Source organism: Triticum urartu, chromosome 4A, assembly GCF_056163025.1.
Source record: "Triticum urartu cultivar PI428250 chromosome 4A, HENAU_Tu73, whole genome shotgun sequence".
Classification (NCBI taxonomy): Eukaryota; Viridiplantae; Streptophyta; class Magnoliopsida; order Poales; family Poaceae; genus Triticum; species Triticum urartu.
In genome coordinates, this window is record NC_141876.1 from 457,194,799 (window position 1) to 457,216,093 (window position 21,295).

At 42.4% G+C, this 21,295-nt stretch overlaps 1 protein-coding gene across 1 annotated transcript; it reads left to right on the plus strand.

Moving 5' to 3' along the window:
• Positions 1 to 572: 572 nt before the first annotated feature.
• On the plus strand, positions 573 to 1,516 carry LOC125552038 (large ribosomal subunit protein uL10c). Its single transcript, XM_048715489.2, has one exon. It carries the CDS (start codon positions 614 to 616, stop codon positions 1,274 to 1,276), a length of 663 nt encoding a protein of 220 aa, XP_048571446.1. The 5' UTR covers positions 573 to 613; the 3' UTR covers positions 1,277 to 1,516.
• The last annotated feature ends 19,779 nt before the right edge of the window (positions 1,517 to 21,295 follow it).

The following is a 21,295-nucleotide window of genomic DNA, read 5'->3' on the forward strand; positions in this document are numbered from 1 at the left end:
TATTGAAAAATGTTTAAAATGTACTGAATGTATTCCGATTTGTATGAATATCATCCGGTTTGCGTGAATTTCCTCTGGTTATTTTAAATCTAATTTGAAATGTATGTGGTTAACATTGGATGGCCGGCTCCGCGGATGGATGCGGTGTTCATTTTTTGGGTCAGCGTTGGAGATGCCCTAATGTATGTATTTGGTATTGTAAATATCGATAATTTTTTATAAACTTATTCAAAATTAATATATTTTTTAAAGAAAACTTTCAATCTATTAATTTTCAATCATGACAGTACAGCAAACAACAGAAAATAATAAAAAGAGAACTGTATCGGACCACATTTTCAATAGGAAGGAGTAATAATCTTAATAAAAAAAGTAAGAATACGAAGAACACAACGGTGTATCTTCCTCGCTGAATATGCGGTCACACATAATCCAAAGGAACCCCTCAAAGGAAATGAAAACATAATCCAAAGGTCCACGTGCACCGTGTCCACGGAAGAAACCACCCATCGTCTTCTCCATAGATAAGCTTTTTCCACTCCACTCTATCTTCCTCGCCGTTTCTCCCCAACCCAACCCCCGCCCGGCGCGCCCGCCCGCCCGCCCCAGAAAAATGGAGACCTCCTTCCTCCCGACCGCGCGGCCCCTCCCGGCGTTCCAAACCCTAGCCGCGGCCCCGCGGTGCCCCCGCCCTCTGCGCCGCTCCACCATCCGCGCCGCCATCTCCCGCGGGCGCAAGGAGGACACGGTCGCCGTGGTCCGCGAGCAGCTGGAGGGGTGCTACCTCCTGGCCGGCATCCGCTACGAGGGCCTGACGGTGAAGCAGTTCCAGGGCATCCGCGACGCGCTGCCGGAGTCGTGCCACCTCCTGGTGGCGAAGAACACGCTGGTGGGGAAGGCCATCGAGGGCACCCCCTGGGAGGCACTCAAGCCGTGCATGAAGGGCATGAACGCCTGGCTCTTCGTCCACACGGAGGAGGTCCCCGTCGCGCTCAAGCCCTACCGCGCCTTCCAGAAGGAGGAGCGCGTCGAGGAGACCAACGACTTCATCGGGGCGGTGTTCGAGGGCAAGTACTACGCGCCCGCCGAGTTCAAGTCGCTCGAGACCATGCCCAGCCGCGCCGAGGTCTACTCCAAGCTGCTCGGCGCCCTCAATGGGCCGGCCACCTCCCTCGTCACCACGCTGCAGGCGCCCGCCAGGGACGTCGTCGCCGTGCTCTCGGCCTACGTGCGCAAGCTCGAGGAGGAATCCGGCGCCGGCGACGGCACCGCCTAGTGGCAGTTGCGATATGGTTGTGCCTCCTATCCTCACATCTCACTCCTTGTTTGTACAATTCCTTGTACCTTTACTGTCTCCCATTTGAATTGAATCACAAGTTTTCCCCTTCACAATGTGCGGCTTGTAATTGGGTAGTATCTCTTGCCTGCTGGTGTCCAAATTGGGATGAAATTGGAAAAGGATGGTTTGAGAATCGGGCAATGTATATCATGTTGATGAATGATTTGGTTTGTGTAAGAGCAACTTCAATAGGGTAAGGACCCATGAGAAACAATGTATTCTTAGGTCAGTTTATATCCAGAGCTTCAGGTCAAATTTCATTTTCCAGGCGACGCTGAGGCTTCGTCGCATTCTTCAACTTAACCGTGCGCTATGGTTCTGAAGTTAGACAAAATGTTTGTGTTTGTGCATCATAACTTGACTGTGGCTTCGCAGCCTGCACTTTCTGCTCAGAAACAACTCAGGATTCAGATTTTGTTAGCACTAACTAGGAGTTGGAAATTCTTCGAAATAGATCTCAAAGTTTCCTGTTGATCGCCAAAAAACCATACATTGTATAAGACCACCACATATGAGGCTATGATAACGGATTGCCACCACATTTCAGACAACTCACACCGAACTACCACCTTTGCGCCTAATGAGTAACAAAGTGCACTTATGACGAATTGAGCTCGCAAAGACAACGTTTCTGACAGGCTGGCCCCGCCTGTCAGCCTGATGAGGCGTCCGCGGACAGACGCCGTCAGAAGGCTCCGTCCGTTAGGCGGGCGTCAGGTACCCTACGGTATTAAGGGCGTGCGCCGTCCGTTTCAATCTCACCCATCACCATGACTCTTCTGCCCCACTTTGTTGCTGTTGCTGCTGCTGCCACTGCCTAGTCGCCGGGTAAGCGCCTCCGCGGTAACCATGGTCTTCTAGGATGATCTTTCGAGTGGCTCGTCGTCCAACGACGACTCCATAAGCAGCCAAGTTCGTCCTGGCCTCTCCCTCTCACGCGGCTAGGGTTATGGATTTGGGGGAAATATGATTTTGTTTACACACATTGATTGAAGCCAATTTGGTCTCCTTTCAGCTTCCTAGGACGGTGTACTGCAAGGAATGGAGCGGAGTGGCTTCAGATCTGCGTTCTGCGTTCTGTGTGCCAGCACAAATCCTCCTGTGAGAAGTTTGTGGCATTTGAGTCAGTGGATAGTGGCACGAGGTTTTTGGCCTGCACGAAGAAGGTTGGTGGTATCAAATTGGTAGATTTAGCAATGAAATTACTTGTGAGATCCTATAGTGTACCTTTTTGGCATGATGAAGTGCAATTTGCTTATTTTTTTAGATATAATAGGAAGGACTGAAGTGCACCTATTTGGAGCGGGTTGATCCCGAGTGGCCTGAAACTCTTAAGACGAGCCTAGCTAAGTTATAGACCATGTATGATGATGAGAACAGAGAGTGGCTCAGAGCAAATGTGGTTAATGCAGAAGAGAACTCCAAGATACTAGGAGACAAGAAAAAGGTGGAGAATGACCACAAAATTCTCAAAGTTGATTTTGCAAAAATGGTGGCTGAGCAGTTCAGCAATGAACAGGTGGTTGTGAGTGATCTGAAGGCAAAGCTGGAGAAGAAGAACCTGGTTGATAGCTCAACCACAAGCATACACCAAGTGCTCAGGGCCAAGGCATAGAAAGAGAGGCAAGTTGAAGGAAGAGAAGAAGCTGGAGTTCATGATTGTTAACCTACTAAGAGAGAGGGAGGCCACCAAGGAGAAGATCAAGAAGCCGAAGGAGATATGTGCTGAATTTGAGTAATTGTTTGTCGTTCTATTGTTAAGTATGTAAGGTGTTGTAGCACTAGATGTTGAAAGACTATTGTTGTATGGTTGTGCTGAACTAGTGACAGAGGTAAATCCGACATATCTTGAGGTAGGGATCCCAAGAAAAGGGCCTAAGCACGATGGTAACAGGGACACGAGGTTTTACCCAGGAAATGGGCAAATGAAAAAAAACAGGGATGGCGTTGGATGGTCTTTGAATGATGTTCCCAAAAATTTCCATTTGTCCACTGAATATTTTCCATCTGGTTCTGATGGCCTTTCCCTTCCCATTTCTCGGGGACAGAGAAAGTATGCAACTTCCGCCTGGTCTCGTGCTCTGCGAGTGCTTGGAAATGTTGGATCGCCTAGGCCGCCTTGTCCTTGTTGCGTAGCAAATAGAGCCACATGTACATGTTGTTTTCATCAACAAGGAGGAAGAAGTATTTCTTGATGCCGAGAGTTGGCGGCGAGATGGGGCCACACAGATCACCGTGGAGGAGCTCTAGCGGCTCCGTTTTGGTGATGTACTTCGCTTGTTATGGGAACGTCATCCACCGCTGCTTCCTGACTAGGCAGGCGTCACAAACCCGCTTTGTATGTTGGATCAGCGGCAACCCATGGACCTGCCCTGCTATGCCAGCCTCTTGAGGCCATCAAAGTGCTTGTGCCCGGAGTGAGCATGCCAGCGCCATGCCGCCTCGACGGCGTGCGCCGCCAGGTAGACCGACCTGGTGACTTGTAGGCAAATGATGTAGAGGTGGTTGCACGAGCGTGGCACCCTGGCTAAGACATGGTGCTAGCGACCGAGCACCATCATGTACCCACCTTCCACGAGCGTCGGGCAGGCATTCTTGTCTAACTGCCCGATGGAGACGATGTTGCTCTTCAGCCGGGGAATCTAGTACACACTAGTCAGTTCACGGTGTTCCTCGCCAGCTGTGGTGAATAGGACGGTGTTGCACCCTCGAATCGCCATGAGGGAGCCGTCCTGGAACTTTACAGTACCGGAGGAGCCCTTGTCTACTTCGACGAACATCGCCTCATCGTCGGTCATATGGTTGGATGCACCGGTGTCGAGGTACCAAGAAACATGCACATTCTCCAGGGAGCACCGGAGAATGACACAACACACTCATCATTGAGGAAGACACACTCTTTAGTGGTGTTGGCGACCATCAGTTTTGTTGCCATGGAAGTGTTTTTTGCTGCCATGGCAGCGTTTTCGGGCGCTACTGGAATGGCTTCCATGGAAGCGATTTTTGTTGTCATGGCAGCGTTCTCGCCAGCATCGGTTGTGACTATCAATAACACCTCCTTGATCATCAGGAGGCCCGAGTCTTCGTCTACGTTGACTCGGCCTTGAGCATGGAGGGCTTGGGCCTGCTCGCGCTTCTTCTTACGGGAAGTCCCGAGCCTAGTGGCCGGCAATGCCATCGTATTGACACTTGTAACAGTTTGCATCGCCGTTGTGATTGTCTCTTCCCCCATGGGCGTTAGTATCGAGAGGGCATTTGCGCTTTTCGCCATGGCCACCACCGCGGCCACAACCACAGCTTCTACAGCGCCACTGCACGTTCAATGAGTTGCTTGATGACCCACAAGTATAGGGGATCTATCGTAGTCCTTTCGATAAGTAAGAGTGTCGAACCCAACGAGGAGCAGAAGGAAATGATAAGCGGTTTCCAGCAAGGTATTCTCTGCAAGTACTGAAACAAGTGGTAACAGATAGTTTTGTGATAGGATAATTTGTAACGAGCAACAACTAACAAAAGTAAATAAAGTGCAGCAAGGTGGCCCAATCCTTTTTTTAGCAAAGGACAAGCCTGGACAAACTCTTATATAGAGAAAAGCGCTCCCGAGGACACATGGGAATATCATCAAGCTAGTTTTCATCACGCTCATATGATTCGCGTTCGGTACTTTGATAATTTAGTATGTGGGTGGACCGGTGCTTGGGTACTGTCCTTACTTGGACAAGCATCCCACTTATGATTAACCTCTATTGCAAGCATCCGCAACTACAACAAAAGTATTAAGGTAAACCTAACCATAGCATGAAACATATGGATCCAAATCAGCCCCTTACGAAGCAACGCATAAACTAGGGTTTAAGCTTCTGTCACTCTAGCAACCCATCATCTACTTATTACTTCCCAATGCCTTCCTCTAGGCCCAAATAATGGTGAAGTGTCATGTAGTCGACGTTCACATAACACCACTAGAGGAGAGACAACATACATCTCATCAAAATATCGAACGAATACCAAATTTACATGGCTACTAATAGCAAGACTTCTCCCATGTCCTCAGGAACAAACGTAACTACTCACAAAGCATAGACATGTTCATAATCAGAGGGGTATTAATATGCATATAGGATCTGAACATATGATCTTCCACCAAATAAACCAACTAGCATCAACTATAAGGAGTAATTAACACTACTAGCAACCTACTAGCACCAATCCCGGACTTAGAGACAAGAATTGGATACAACAGATGAACTAGGGTTTTGAGAGGAGATGGTGCTGATGAAGATGTTGATGGAGATTGCCCTCTCCCGATGAGAGGAGCGTTGGTGATGACGATGGCGATGATTTCCCCCTCCGGGAGGGAAGTTTCCCCGACAGAACAGCTCCACCAGAGCCCTAGATTGGTTCCGCCAAGGTTCTGCCTCGTGGCTGCGGAGTTTCGTCCAAGAAGATGGCTTGTTATTTTTTCCCATCGAAAGACTTCATATAGCAAAAGATGGCCGTCGGAGGGCCACCAGGGGGCCCATGAGGTAGGGGGCACGCCCAGGGGGGTAGGGCGCGCCCCCCACCCTCATGGGCAGGGTGTGGCCCCCCGGTGAACTTCTTCCGCTGAGTATTTTTTATATATTCTAAAAACGTCTTCCCTGAAGTTTCAGGACTTTTGGAGCTGTGCAGAATAGGTCTCTAATATTTGCTCCTTTTCCAGCCCAGAATCCCAGCTGCCGGCATTCTCCCTCTTTATGTAAACCTTGTAAAATAAGAGAGAATAGGCATAAGTATTGTGACATAATGTGTAATAACAGCCCATAATGCAATAAATATCGATATAAAAGCATGAAAATGGACGTATCAACTCCCCCAAGCTTAGACCTCGCTTGTCCTCAAGCGAAAGCCGAAATCGAAAAATATGTCCACGTGTTTAGAGATAGAGGTGTCGATAAAAAAATACGGACATGAGGGCATCATGATCATTCTTAGAACATCAACTTATATAATTCTTGTCATATAATTTCTTATGCTATAGTAATAATTCAATCACAATTTCAAGTATGAATCGTAACTTCATTGAAAACCAACAAACTATAATCTTAGTCACTGAAGCAATTGCAATTTATCATAACATAGGAAAGAGTCAATATATAAGAGCTTTTCAGCAAGTCCACATACTCAACTATCATATAGTCTTTCACAATTGCTGACACTCACGCAATACTTATGGGTATGGAGTTTTAATCGGACACAGAGAAAGATAGGGGCTTATAGTTTTGCCTCCCAACGTTTTACCTCAAGGGTAATGTCAACAATAATAGTTCGTGAAAACTCACATCCAATTAGCCATATATACCAGGATCTTTGCAACATACTGTGCTTGCCAAAGGATAAAATGTAAAAAGGAAGGGTGAATATCACCATGACTCTTATGCAAGGTAGGAGATAAAAGTAGAATATAGGCCCTTCGGAGAGGGAAGCAGAGGTTGTCATGCGCTTTAATGGTTGGATGCACAAATTCTTAATGCGAAAGAACGTCACTTTATATTGCCACCTGTGATATGGACCTTTATTATGCAGTTTGTCGCTTTTATTTCTTCCATATCACACGATCGTATAAAGCTTATTTTCTCCCACGCTAATAAGTCATACATATTTAGAGAGCAATTTTTATTGCTTGCACCGATGCCAACTTACTTAGAGGATCTTACTCAATCCATAGGTAGGTATAGTGGACTCTCATGATAAAATTGGTTTAAGGGTATTTGGAAGCACAAGTAGTATCTCTACTTGGTGCGATGAATTTGGCTAGCATGAGAGGGAAAGGCAAGCTCAACCATGTTGGATGATCCATGACAATATAATTTATCTCAGATGTAAGAAAACATAACCCATTATGTTGTCTTCCTTGTCCAATGTCAACTCTTTAGCATGTCATATTTTAATGAGTGCTCACAATCATAAAAGATGTCCAAGACAGTATATTTATATGTGAAGAGCTCTCTTTCTTTATTACTTCCTATTAATTGCAACGATGACCAAAACTATGCTTGTCAACTCTCAACAACTTTTATTCATCATACTTTTTCTATGTGAGCTCATTACTCTCCATAAGACTCACATGGTCTCTTTGTTTCTTTTTATTTCTTTCTCTTTTCTTTTATTCCCTTAGGATCATGGCAAAATAATCAAGCCCTTGACTCAACACTAATCTTTATTATATAGCGCACGGACTCGATTACATAGAGGAATTATAAAGAAAAACTCACGACTAGATCATACTAAGAACTTTTATTCTACTAGATCAAGATGTTACCAAAAGGATCGAACTAAGAAAAACGGTAAAGATAAAAGTGATGGTGATACGACACTGGGGCACTCCCCCAAGCTTGACAGTTGCCAAAGGGAGTGCCCATACCAGATACTCAATTCTTCTTTGTTGGTGAAGAAGGTGGAGTTGTTGATGATGGATAGTCGCACATCGAGCGTAGGAGGTCTTCTAACTTGCGGATAATGCCCTTGAGTGCGATGATATGCTCCTTCAACAAAATATTTTCACGTGTGAGATACTTATTTTGTATATGAGCTAACTCAATCATCTTGAAAGCTTTGATCTCTGTTGGGGTAAGAAGATTATGATCAAGTTGAAGGGTGTCTTCTGTTGCCGGAACTTGGTCCTCCATGGCCTTCTTGATCCCTTCATCCTTGTTGATCTCCATGGGTTCTTCTCTCTTCAGCTCTATCTTCATTAGCCAAGCATCGTTGCCCTCATGGTTGGAAGAGGAGGGAGACTACATAATGCCTGGCCTTGACAACCCTGACAGAAAACAGCTCAAAACAAAGACATGAGATTTTTGCGTGATACGGGAGTCAAAACCTCCGGGAGATTATATAATGAATTTTTACCGACCAAAATACGTGTCGTGTAAGAAAACGGAGTCCGGAAAGCGCACGACGTGCCCACGAGGTAGGGGGCGCGCCCTCCACCCTCGTGTCCTTCCCGGACTGCTTCTTATTTTTCTATTTTTCTAAATATTCCAAAACGGAGAAATATTGCCTTAAAAACTATTTTGGAGTCGGTTTACTTACCGTACCACATACCTATTCCTTTTCAGAGTCTGAAACATTCCGGAAAGTGTCCCTTATGTATTCCTCCGGGGTTACGGTTTCAATAACATTGGTTTCAACATTTATGGGATTACCTAAGATATAATGTTTGATTCTTTGACCGTTCACCACCTTCGGATTTGTGCCTTCGAAGTTGTTGATTTTTATGGCACCGGAACGATAGACCTCCTCGATAACGTAAGGACCTTCCCATTTAGAGAGAAGTTTTCCTGCAAAAAATCTTAAACGAGAGTTGTATAGCAATACACAATCACCTACATTAAACTCACGCTTTTGTATTCTTTTGTCATGCCATATTTTAAATTTTTCTTTAAATAACTTGGCATTTTCATAGGCTTGGGTTCTCCATTCATCAAGTGAGCTAATATCAAATAACCTCTTCTCACCGGCAAGTTTGAAATCATAATTGAGTTCTTTAATAGCCCAATATGCCTTGTGTTCTAGTTCGAGAGGTAAGTGACATGCTTTTCCATAAACCATTTTATACAGAGACATACCCATAGGATTTTTATATGTAGTTCTATAGGCCCATAATGCATCATCAAGTTTCTTGGACCAATTCTTTCTAGATCTATTAACAGTCTTTTGCAAAATTAATTCGAGTTCTCTATTACTCAATTCTACTTGACCACTAGAGTGTGGGTGATAAGGATATGCAATTCTATGATTAACATCATACTTGGCAAGCATTTTACGGAAAGCACCATGAATAAAATGTGAACCACCATCAGTCATTAAATATCTAGGGACTCCAAATCTTGGAAAGATAACTTCTTTAAGCATCTTAATAGAAGTGTTATGATCAGCACTACTAGTTGGAATAGCTTCTACCGACTTAGTAACGTAATCAATAGCAACTAAAATATGTGTATATCCATTAGAGGAAGGAAATGGTCCCATATAATCAAAACCCCAAACATCAAATGGTTCAATAACGAGTGAATAGTTCATAGGCATTTCTTGACGTCTACTAATATTACCAATTCTTTGACATTCATCACAAGATAAAACAAACTTACAAGCATCCTTGAAGAGAGTAGGCCAATAAAAACTAGATTGCAATACCTTATGTGCAGTTCTATCTCCAGCATGGTGTCCTCCATAAGCTTCGGAGTGACACTTGCGTAGGATCTGTTCCTATTCATGCTCAGGTACAAAACATCTAATAACACCATCTACTCCTTCTTTATAAAGATGTGGGTCATCCCAAAAGTAATGCCTCAAATCATAGAAGGACCTTTTCTTTTGCTGGTATGTGAAACTAGGTGGTATAAACTTAGCAAGAATGTAATTAGCATAATCAGCATACCATGGAGCAGTATGAGAAGCATTTATGACATTTAATTGCTCATCAGGAAAGCTATCATCAATAGGAAGTGGGTCATCAAGCACATTTTCTAACCTAGACAAGTTGGCTGCAATGGGGTTCTCAACTCCCTTTCTATCAACAATATGTAAGTCAAATTCTTGTAGCAAGAGAACCCATCTAATAAGTCTAGGTTTAGCATCTTTCTTTTTCATGAGATATTTAATAGCAGCACGATCAGTGTGAATAGTTACTTTAGAATCAACAATATAAGGTCTGAACTTATCACAAGCAAATACAACCGCTAAGAATTCTTTTTCAGTGGTAGCATAATTTCTTTGAGAATTGTCTAGGGTTTTACTAGCATATTGAATAACATTTAATTTCTTATCAACTCTTTGCCCTAGAAGAGCACCTACAGCATAATCACTAGCATCACACATAATTTCAAAAGGTAAATTCCAATCAGGTGGCTGAACAATAGGTGCAGAGATCAATGCTTTCTTAAGTATTTCAAATGCTTCTACACAATCATCATCAAAAACAAATAGTATATCTTTTTGTAATAAATTAGTCAGAGGCCGAGAAATTTTTGAGAAGTCCTTAATGAACCTCCTATAAATCCGGCGTGACCAAGGAAACTTCTTATACCTTTGATGTCCTTGGGGCATGGCATCTTTTCAATAGCATCAACCTTGGCTTTATCAACTTCAATACCTCTTTCAGAAACTTTATGCCCCAGGACAATACCTTCATTAACCATAAAGTGGCACTTTTCCCAATTCAAGACAAGATTAGTTTCTTCACACCTCTGCAAAACTCGATCAAGGTTGCTCAAGCAATCATCAAAAGAAGATCCATAGACGGAGAAATCATCCATGAAAACCTCACAAATCTTTTCACAAAAGTCAGAGAATATAGCCATCATGCATCTTTGAAAGGTAGCAGGTGCATTACATAAACCAAAAGGCATACGTCTATAAGCAAAAGTACCAAAAGGGCAAGTAAATGTAGTCTTTGATTGATCCTTGGTTGACACAGGTATTTGAGAGAAACCAGAATAACCATCTAGAAAGCAAAAATGTGTATGTTTGGATAATCTTTCTAGCATTTGATCGATAAAAGGTAAAGGGTAATGATCCTTTTTAGTGGCCTTATTTAATTTGCGGAAATCAATTACCATCCTATAACCTGTAATAATTCTTTGAGGAATCAATTCATCTTTATCATTAGGAACAACAGTAATACCTCCCTTCTTAGGGACACAATGGACAGGACTTACCCACTGACTATCAGCAACGGGATAGATTATACCTGCCTCAGGGAGCTTTAGTATTTGTTTTCTTACCACTTCTTCCATTTTAGGATTCAGCCGAAGTTGATGATCACGAACTGGTTTAGCATCTTCTTCCAAATTAATTTTATGTTGACATAGAGTGGGACTAATGCCCTTAAGATCATCAAGAGTATACCAAATAGCAGCACGGTGCTTCTTCAGAGTTTTCAGTAATCTCTCTTCCTCATGCTCTGAAAGGTTAGCACTAATAATAACAGGATATATCTTTTTCTCATCAAGATAAGCATATTTAAGAGTATCAGGTAACGGTTTAAGCTCAAACACGGGATCACCCTTGGGTGGAGGAGGATCCCCTAGGATTTAACAGGCAAATTTTGTTTGAGAATAGGTTCATGTTTAAATAATACTTCATCTATTTCCCTTCTTTCATTCATAAACATGTCATTTTCATGGTCTAGCAAATATTGTTCTAAAGGATCACTAGGAGGTACGACAATAGAAGCAAGACCAATAATTTCATCCTTACTAGGTAATTCTTCTTCATGGTGTTGTCTACTAAATTTAGAGAAATTAAATTCATGAGTCATATCATCTAAAACGATAGTAACAACATCCATTTTGCAATCTATGGTAGCATTAACCGTGTTCAGGAAGGGTCTACCAAATATAATGGGACAAAAGCTATCTTGTGGGGAACCAAGAACAAGAAAATCAGCAGGATATTTAGTTTTCCCACACAAGACTTCAACATCTCTAACAATTCCCATTGGTGAAATAGTATCTCTACTGGCAAGTTTAATTGTGACATCAATATCTTCTAACTCAACAGGTGCAATATCATGCACAATTTCTCTATATAGGCTAATAGGTATTGCACTAGCACTGGCACCCATATCACATAAGCCATGGTAACAATGATATCCTATTTTAACAGAAATATCAGGCATGCCTACCACAGGTCTAGGTTTATCTTTAGCACACGGTTTAGCAATTCTAGCAGTTTCATCACAGAAATAAATAACATGCCCATCAATATTATCAGACAAGAGATCTTTAACAATAGCAATATTAGGTTCAACTTTAACTTGCTCAGGAGGTGTATAAGTTTTAATATTGCTTTTACGAACCACAGTTGAAGCTTTAGCATGATCCTTTATCCTAACAGGGAAAGGTGGTTTCTCAACATAAGCAGTAGGAACAATAGGATCATTATAAGTGACAATCTTTTCTTCAACTTTAATAGGTGCAGCTACTTTTACTTCTATGGGAGGATGATATTTAAACCACTTCTCCTTGGGGAGATCAGCATAAGTAGCAAAAGATTCACAGAAAGAAGCTACTATCTCAGAGTCAAGTCCATATTTAGTGCTAAATTTACAAAAAACATCGATATCCATAACAGATTTAACACAATCAAACCTAGGTGTCATACCTGACTCCTTACCTTTGTCGAGGTCCCAATCTTCAGAGTTGCGTTAAATTCTTTCCAATAAATCCCATTTGAATTCAATAGTCTTCATCATAAAAGAGCCAGCACAAGAAGTATCAAGCATGGTGCGATTGCTATCAGAAAGCCGAGCATAAAATTTTTGAATAATCATTTCTCTTGAGAGCTCATGATTGGGGCATGAATATAACATTGATTTAAGCCTCCCCCAAGCTTGAGCGATGCTTTCTCCTTCGCGAGGCCAAAAATTATATATATAATTGCGATCATGATGAACAAGATGCATAGGATAAAACTTCTGATGAAATTCCAATTTCAATCGTTTGTAATTCCAAGACCCCATATCATCACATAGCCTATACCATGTCGATGCATCTCCCTTCAAAGATAAAGGGAAGACCTTCTTCTTAACAACATCTTCGGGTACACCTGCAAGCTTAAATAATCCACAAACTTCATCCACATATATTAGATGCTCATCAGGATGTTTTGTTCCATCTCCTAAAAAGGGATTAGCTAGCAGTTTTTCTATCATACCCGAAGCAATTTCAAAGCAGACATTTTCATTTTCAGTAGGTTCAGTAGGATGAGGAGCAACTCTTTGCTCCACTAGTCGGGGTGAAGATACCCCGAACAAGCCCCTCAGAGGATTAATTTCCATAGTAACAAGTGACAGTAAATTTCAGCACACTATATAAATTTTTCCTTACCAAATTCCACCTACCAAAGGCGCTTCACTCCCCGGCAACGGCGCTAGAAAAGAGTCTTGATGACCCACAAGTATAGGGTTGTAGGATCTAGAAGTAGATGTGTCTAGAGGGGGGTGATTAGACACTTAGTGCTAAAGTTGCAATTTTTAATCTCTTTTGGTTTAAGTGGAGTTTAGGCACAAATTCAACATCCACAATACATATCAAGCAAGCATGCAAAGAGTATATGAGCAGCGGAATGTAAAGCATGCAACTTGCAAGAAAGTAAAGGGAAGGGTTTGGAGATTTCAAACGCAATTGGAGACACGGATGTTTTTCCCGTGGTTCGGATAGGTGGTGCTATCCTACATCCACGTTGATGGAGACTTCAACCCACGAAGGGTAACGGTTGCGTGAGTCCACACATGGCTCCACCCAAGGGCAACGGTTGCGCGAGTCCACGAAGGGCTCCACCCACGAAGGGTCCACGAAGAAGCAACCACCCACAAAGGGTCCACGAAGAAGCAACCTTGTCTATCCCACCATGGCCAACGCCCACGAAGGACTTGCCTCACTAGCGGTAGATCTTCACGAAGTAGGCGATCTCCTTGCCCTTACAAAATCCTTGGTTCAACTCCACAATCTTGTCGGAGGCTCCCAAGTGACACCTAGCCAATCTAGGAGACACCACTCTCCAAGAAGTAACAAATGGTGTGTAGGTAATGAACTCCTTGCTCTTGTGCTTCAAATGATAGTCCCCCCAACACTCAACTCTCTCTCTTAGGATTTGGATTTGGTGGAAAGAAGATTGAGTGGAAAGCAACTTGGGAAGGCTAGAGATCAAGATTCATATGGTAGGAATGGAATGTCTTGGTCTCAACACATGAGTAGGTGGTTCTCTCTCAGAACATATGAGTAGGAATGATGTGTGTGTTCTGATTGCTCTCTCTTGGAATGAGAAGGAGGTGGAGGGGTATATATAGCCTCCACTCAAAATCCAACCGTTACACAGATTTCCAATCTCGGTGGGACCGAATAACTAAACTCGGTCGGACCGAAAATGTAAACCTAGTGACCGTTAGGAATTTCGGTGGGACTGACATGCAACTCGGTAGGACCGATTCGGTTAGGGTTTTGGGCATAACGTAATCTCGGTGAGACCGATTACACAAACTCGGTGAGACCGAGTTTGGTAATTAGCTAACCAGAGAGTTGGTCAGGCAAACTCGGTGGGAACGATTTGCTCTTTCGGTGGGACCGAGTGGAACTCGGTGAGACCGAAAAGTTACAAAGGGGAAACACTGAGTTTACATTGCAATCTCGGTGGGACCGATTACACAAACTCGGTGGGACCGAGAATAGTGCAATGGGTAACAGAGAGTTTGCAACCCCATCTCGGTGTGATCGAGATCCTTATCGGTAGGACCGAATTGCTAGGGTTTGGCAGTGGCTAATGACAAGTGAAACTCGGTGGCGCCGGATAGGAAAAATCGGTAGGACCGAGTTTGGCTTAGAGTTTAGGTCATATGTGGATGTGGGAAAGTAGTTGAGGGTTTTGGAGCATATCATTAAGCACATGGAGCAAGAGGCTCATTAAGCAACACCTCATCCCTCCTTGATAGTATTGGCTTTTCCTATGGACTCAATGTGATCTTGGATCACTAAAATATAAAAAGAAGAGTCTTGAGCTTTTGAGCTTGAGCCAATCCTTTGTCCTTAGCATTTTGAGGGTTCCCCTTTCACATCCATGCCATGCCATTGTTGAACTTATCTGAAACATGCTAGATAGAAGTGTTAGTCCAACAAGAGATATGTTGTCATCAATTATCAAAACCACCTAGGGAGCACTTGTGCTTTCAATCTCCCCCTTTTTGGTAATTGATGGCAACATACATCAAAGCTTTTAGATAAAGATATAAAGAGCAGCAAGTAAAGCTTTGGAAGAACATGTAGCAAGCATAGGCTCCCCCTACATGTATGCACTCATGTAAATATGAAATATAGAGGCATGTGAGACCATAAACATGACAGAGTAGGCAATGTGTTACATGTATCTTGGCCATATGCATCAGAGCAAAAGATTATCAAGAAAAATACCTTCATGCTCATGAGTCTTTCTTGCAAACAGTATATACATAAGCAAGAACTCCTCATACTCATGATTTTGATGCATATACTTACCTTGTGGTCTCGAGTTGGCTTAGGATGGAATGAACCTGCACAAACAAGGTTAGATAACACATGTACGTCCACTAGCCAGAGCAAACAAAAGAAATCACAAGAATGCCAAGACTGGGATGACATGTAGAGAGTGATAACATTGGATTCAACATGTCCCCAAGAATAAAGATATGCAATGAATTTGGCTGATTTCTTCTCCTTTAGGTGTCTTGCTCCCCCTGAATCTTACAAGGGATATTGGGAGAAGATAGGAGACAGAAAATCAGAGTTGAATAGAACTTAATTCAAATGAGTTCATTCATATGAACACGTCTTTCCCCCAAAAAGACATGTGGCATCTCTCCTCTTGAACATCTAGCATCTGGGATCCTTGAGTATTTCTCCCCCTTCATACTTTTTCTCCCTTGGTGTGATCTCTCTTTCCTACAGGCTTTGATGTGATCTCTCTCTCCCCCTTTGACATCAATTTCCAAGAAGGTTTTTCCTGGAATCCGTCGAATAGGTTTGGTCCTTGAGATTCAGCACAGAGCAGAGGATAAAATTGTGATGCTTGTAGAGGACAAGATTCATTGAGTGGAGCTGGATCCGAAGAAGTGTAGAACAAGTGGCAAGTTGTTTTTCTGATTGTAAAATCGGTGGCACCGAGTTGCGCATTTCGGTGGTACCGAAAAGATTCGGTCAGACCGAAATTTGCAAGTCGGTGAAACCGAGTTTACAGAGAAAAACACTTGTCACCTCAGCTCACTAGTCAAGTAAGATCTCACAAATATTTGCACTGAATAAAGTGATGGATTTGCAAGGAATTTGATGCAGAAAATGCAGAACAAGCACAAAGAGAAAAGAGAATAAACTGAAAGATCTAGATGAAGTTTTTTTTTGTTAAAGAAAAGAAACTAAACATGCATGAGACAAATGCAATAGCACAGAAAATAATATAAGAGAACTTCATCTAGAGTTGGGCGGTGACATAGTCACCTATGTTAGAGTATATTGACTTAGGAGTCAAGTGAGAACACTTGATCATGGGTCATACTCATCGTTTAAGCTCAAAATGGGGTTACCATTTTTCGTTTAAGCATCTTGATGTATTCACATCTTGTTGAGTTGCTTTGACTCATGTCTTGGAGTAAAGCTTCTCTAAGATGGAATAACGTACCTTGGGCGGTGGTGTGGTTCTTGCTCATGTAGTTGAACTTGTGTGGGTGCTTCAAAGTTGATGTAGCTCATCAAGAGTTGGGAGCACCACTTGGATTTTGAGTTCATCTACCTACATGGGTTAGTTCTTGCAAGGAAGAGCACTTGTGTATCAAATGACAATCATGAAGCTCAACATAGAATTTGTCTAAGGATATGTTTGAATGGTTTTGTGCTTCCTTGTCTTCAACCACTATTTTGTAGAGACTTGGTGATGTAGAGATTGCTCAAGATATGAGTGAGTCGCAATCTCATGGAATTAGATTCAACCAAGTACCTACATGGGTTAGACAACATGCAAGGTGCAAACATATCCAAGACATAAGATAGTTATCATAAGAGATATATCATGGATTAGTCATAAGCTCATGTCTTGCATGTATCCAATGGAGTTTTCTATTCCAAGTTCGAGGCATCAATGATGTTCAATTCTCCTCTCAACCTGCAAAACACTTTCTCATCAAGCGGTTTAGTGAATATATCCGCTAACTGCTTATCGGTGCGAACATGCTTAAGATTTATGTCACCCTTAGCAACATGATCTCGAATGAAATGATGACGAACTTCAATATGCTTAGTTCGACAATGTTGTACAGGATTATGACCAATTTTGATAGCACTTTCATTGTCACAAAGCAGTGGAACATGTTTCACATAAATCCCATAATCTTTAAGAGTTTGGGTCATCCAAAGTAATTGAGCACAACATGAACCAGCGGCAATGTACTCCGCTTCGGCGGTGGATAAGGATACCGAGTTTTGTTTCTTGGAAGACCAAGACACAAGAGATCTACCAAGAAATTGACAAGTACCCGAAGTGGACTTTCTATCAACCTTGTCTCCGGCATAATCTGAGTCGGAATAGCCAACAAGATCAAAAGAAGACCTCTTAGGATACCAGATGCCAAAATTTGGTGTATGGATTAAATATCTCACTATCCTTTTCACAGCCTTAAGATGACAATCTTTAGGAGCAGCTTGATATCGTGCACACATGCACACACTTAGCATAATATCGGGACGTGAAGCACATAGGTACAACAATGAACCAATCATGGAGCGATAAACCTTTTGATCAACTGGTTCACCATCTTTGGTTAAATCATTATGTCCACTAGTAGGCATGGGTGTAGACATACCTTTGCATTCTTGCATGTTGAACTTCTTGAATAAGTCCTTGGTGTACTTTGTTTGAGAGACAAATGTACCTTCCTTAGTTTGCTTGATTTGCAACCCGAGGAAGAATTTGAGTTCACTCATCATAGACATCTCAAACTTCTCTGACATTAGCTTCCCAAACTTTTCACTAAAGAGAGGGTTAGTTGAACCAAATATGATGTCATCAACATAAATTTGGCATACAAAAAGTTCTCCATTAACCTTTTTAGTGAAAAGAGTAGAGTCAATTTTACCAATTTCAAAACCACTTGTAGTAAGGAACTTGGTCAAGCATTTATACCATGCTCTAGGAGCTTGTTTAAGACCATAAAGAGCTTTGTGAAGTTTGTAAACATGATTTGGTTTCTTAGGATTGACAAAGCCGGGAGGTTGTTTGACATAAACTTCCTCCTCTATTTCTCCATTTAGAAAAGCACTTTTAGTGTCCATTTGGTACAAAGTGATATTATGGTGATTAGCATAGGCAAGTAAGATGCGAATGGACTCAAGTCTAGCAACGGGGGCGTACGTCTCACCATAGTCCATACCTTCGACTTGTGTGTATCCTTGGGTGACGAGACGTGCTTTGTTGCGGACCACTTGTCCATCTTCATCTTGCTTGTTCCGAAACACCCATTTGGTACCAATGATGTTGTGGTTGTTGTCGGGCTTCTCAACCAATGTCCAAACTTGGTTTCTCTCAAAATTATGTAGCTCTTCATGCATAGCGTTTATCCAATCCGGATCTTCCAATGCTTCTTCGACCTTCATTGGTTCAATGCTCGAGATGAATGAATAGTTTTCACAAAAGTTAGCTAAACGAGTTTTTGAGCGAGTGATTCTCCCGGTTTGTATATCATTGAGGATTTGCTCGACGGGATGATCTTTGGCAATTCTTGCTCGAACTCGTGAGAGCTTTTGCTTGGGTCTTTGTTGAGCATCTTCTTCATCTTGTTCTTCTTCTTGGCCTTCTTCATTGTTGACGTCGTCGTTCTCTTGTCGTGGTGGAGAAGGAGGTTGTTGATGTTCATCTTGACGTACTTCCTCGTTTTCTTCATCTTGGTGTGTCCCACTTGTGGATGCTTCCGTGTCGATTCTTGGTTCACCTTGTTGTGAAGTAGAAGCTTCCACTTGGACGGATGAAGTACTCTCCTTCACCTCCATTGGACGAATTTTGCCAATGGACAAATCTTGAATTGCTTCTGAAGGGTCTTTGTCTCCTACATCAATTGGCAATTGCTCTACTTGCGAGCCATTAGATTCATCGAACTTCACATCTACCGTCTCTTCAACCTTTCGGGTGAAGTTGTTGTAGACACGGTAAGTGTGAGAGTTTGAGCCATAACCAAGTAGAAAACCTTCATGAGATTTAGGAGCAAACTTTGAACGACGATGCTTATCAAGAATGTAGCACTTTGAGCCGAATACTCAAAAGTATCCAACTTGAGGCTTGTTACCGGTGAGGAGCTCGTATGCCGTCTTGCCGAGTAGCTTGTGAAGGTATAAGCGATTTGTTGCGTGACAAGCTGTCTCAACCGCTTCTGCCCAAAAGTGCTTTGGCGTCTTGTATTCATCAAGCATTGTCCTTGCCATTTCAATGAGCGTCCGGTTCTTCCTCTCAACAACTCCATTTTGTTGAGGTGTGTATGTGGTCGAGAACTCGTGTGAAATCCCTTCTTCGTCAAGAAAGGAGTCCACATTTGCGTTCTTGAACTCTGTTCCGTTGTCGCTCCTAACCTTCTTGATCTTCACATCAAACTGATTTTGGGCTTTCCTAGCGAAGTTTCTGAAGATCTTCTAGACCTGCGATTTGTCATTGAGGAAAAACACCCACGTAAATCTTGAAAAATCATCAACTATAACTAGACCAAAGGAATTTCCACCGAGACTCTTCTAGGCATTGGGACCAAAAAGATCCATGTGAAGCAGCTCGAGTGGCCTCCTTGTGGTCATGATGTTCTTCACAGGATGTCTTCCTCCAACCTATTTACCTGCTTGACAAGCACTGCAAAGTCGATCCTTGTCAAATATGACATCGTTAACTCCAAGGATATGATTTCCTTTAATAAGCTTGTCAAGGTTTCTCATGCCAACGTGACCTAGTCGTCTATGCCACAACCAGCCTTTTGAGGATTTAGCAACAAAGCAAGTCTTAGGTTGTGTCTTTTTAGAGAAATCGACGATGTAAAGATCACCTCTACGCCTACCCGTAAAGACCATTTTATGATTGTCTCTACGAAACACTTGGCAATCTACATCAGTAAATAGGACGTTCAGCCCGAAATCAGCAAGTCTAGATACAGAAAGTAAGTTATAGCCAAGAGATTCAACGAGCATGACATTTTGAATGGAACTATCATGTGAGATGGCCACCTTACCAAGGCCAACCACTTTACCCTTTGAATTATCACCAAAGGTGACATATTTTCGAGGGCCGTTGTTTTCAGCAAGCTCACGGAACATCTCTTCATCTCCGGTCATATGATCAGTGCATCCACTATCAAAAACCCATTCCTTTCCTCCTGATTCATATCCCCGAAGATTTGCCAGAAGACCAAAATGTCTCATTGCATTGTCAAGATCGGAGTCACTATCATCATCATCATGATCTTGTGACTCATCATTTCCTAGAGAGGGTAATTCATTAGATAAATGATCAAAGTGATTGCTTTTATGCATTCTTATAGCTTTGAGTATGATATCATTAATGATTCCAACATCTCCTTTAGCATGCTTAAGATTGGCAAGTTCAAGAAGACATTTACCAAAACTAGGATCACTAGAGTTCATCTTACTCAAGGCAATGGATTTATGGAGAATTTCATCCAAAGTTTTCAAGGAATGATTGAGAAATTGTTCCTTAAGAAATTTCCATATAGTATAGGCACAATCTTGAGTAGGCAAACAAGCAATCAGATTTTTGGGCAATCCTCTAATGATGAGCTCAATAGTTCTAAGATTGCGAATCATGTCAATATCTTCATCTAGGGTAGGATGCAAGGGATCAATATGGGGTGCACAAGGGCTAGCAATATACTTGTTCAAATGATATTGATTGAAGATTACAAGCATCTCATTTTTCCACTCATGAAAATACTTTTCATCAAGGATAGGCACTCTATGTCTAAGACTCCCTAAAGTAGACACATCCATCTTCCTCCAATGGTGATTAAACCAAGGCAATGGAGACCAAAGCTCTGATACCACTTGTAGGATCTAGAAGTAGATGTGTCTAGAGGGGGGTGATTAGACACTTAGTGCTAAAGTTGCAATTTTTAATCTCTTTTGGTTTAAGTGGAGTTTAGGCACAAATTCAACATCCACAATACATATCAAGCAAGCATGCAAAGAGTATATGAGAGCGGAATGTAAAGCATGCAACTTGCAAGAAAGTAAAGGGAAGGGTTTGGAGATTTCAAACGCAATTGGAGACACGGATGTTTTTCCCGTGGTTCGGATAGGTGGTGCTATCCTACATCCACGTTGATGGAGACTTCAACCCACGAAGGGTAACGGTTGCGCGGGTCCACACAGGGCTCCACCCAAGGGCAACGGTTGCGCGAGTCCATGA

Coding starts and splice junctions, on each gene's coding strand:
- LOC125552038 (XM_048715489.2), top strand. CDS start 614: ATGGAGACCTCCTTCCTCCCGACCGCGCGGCCCCTCCCGGCGTTCCAA.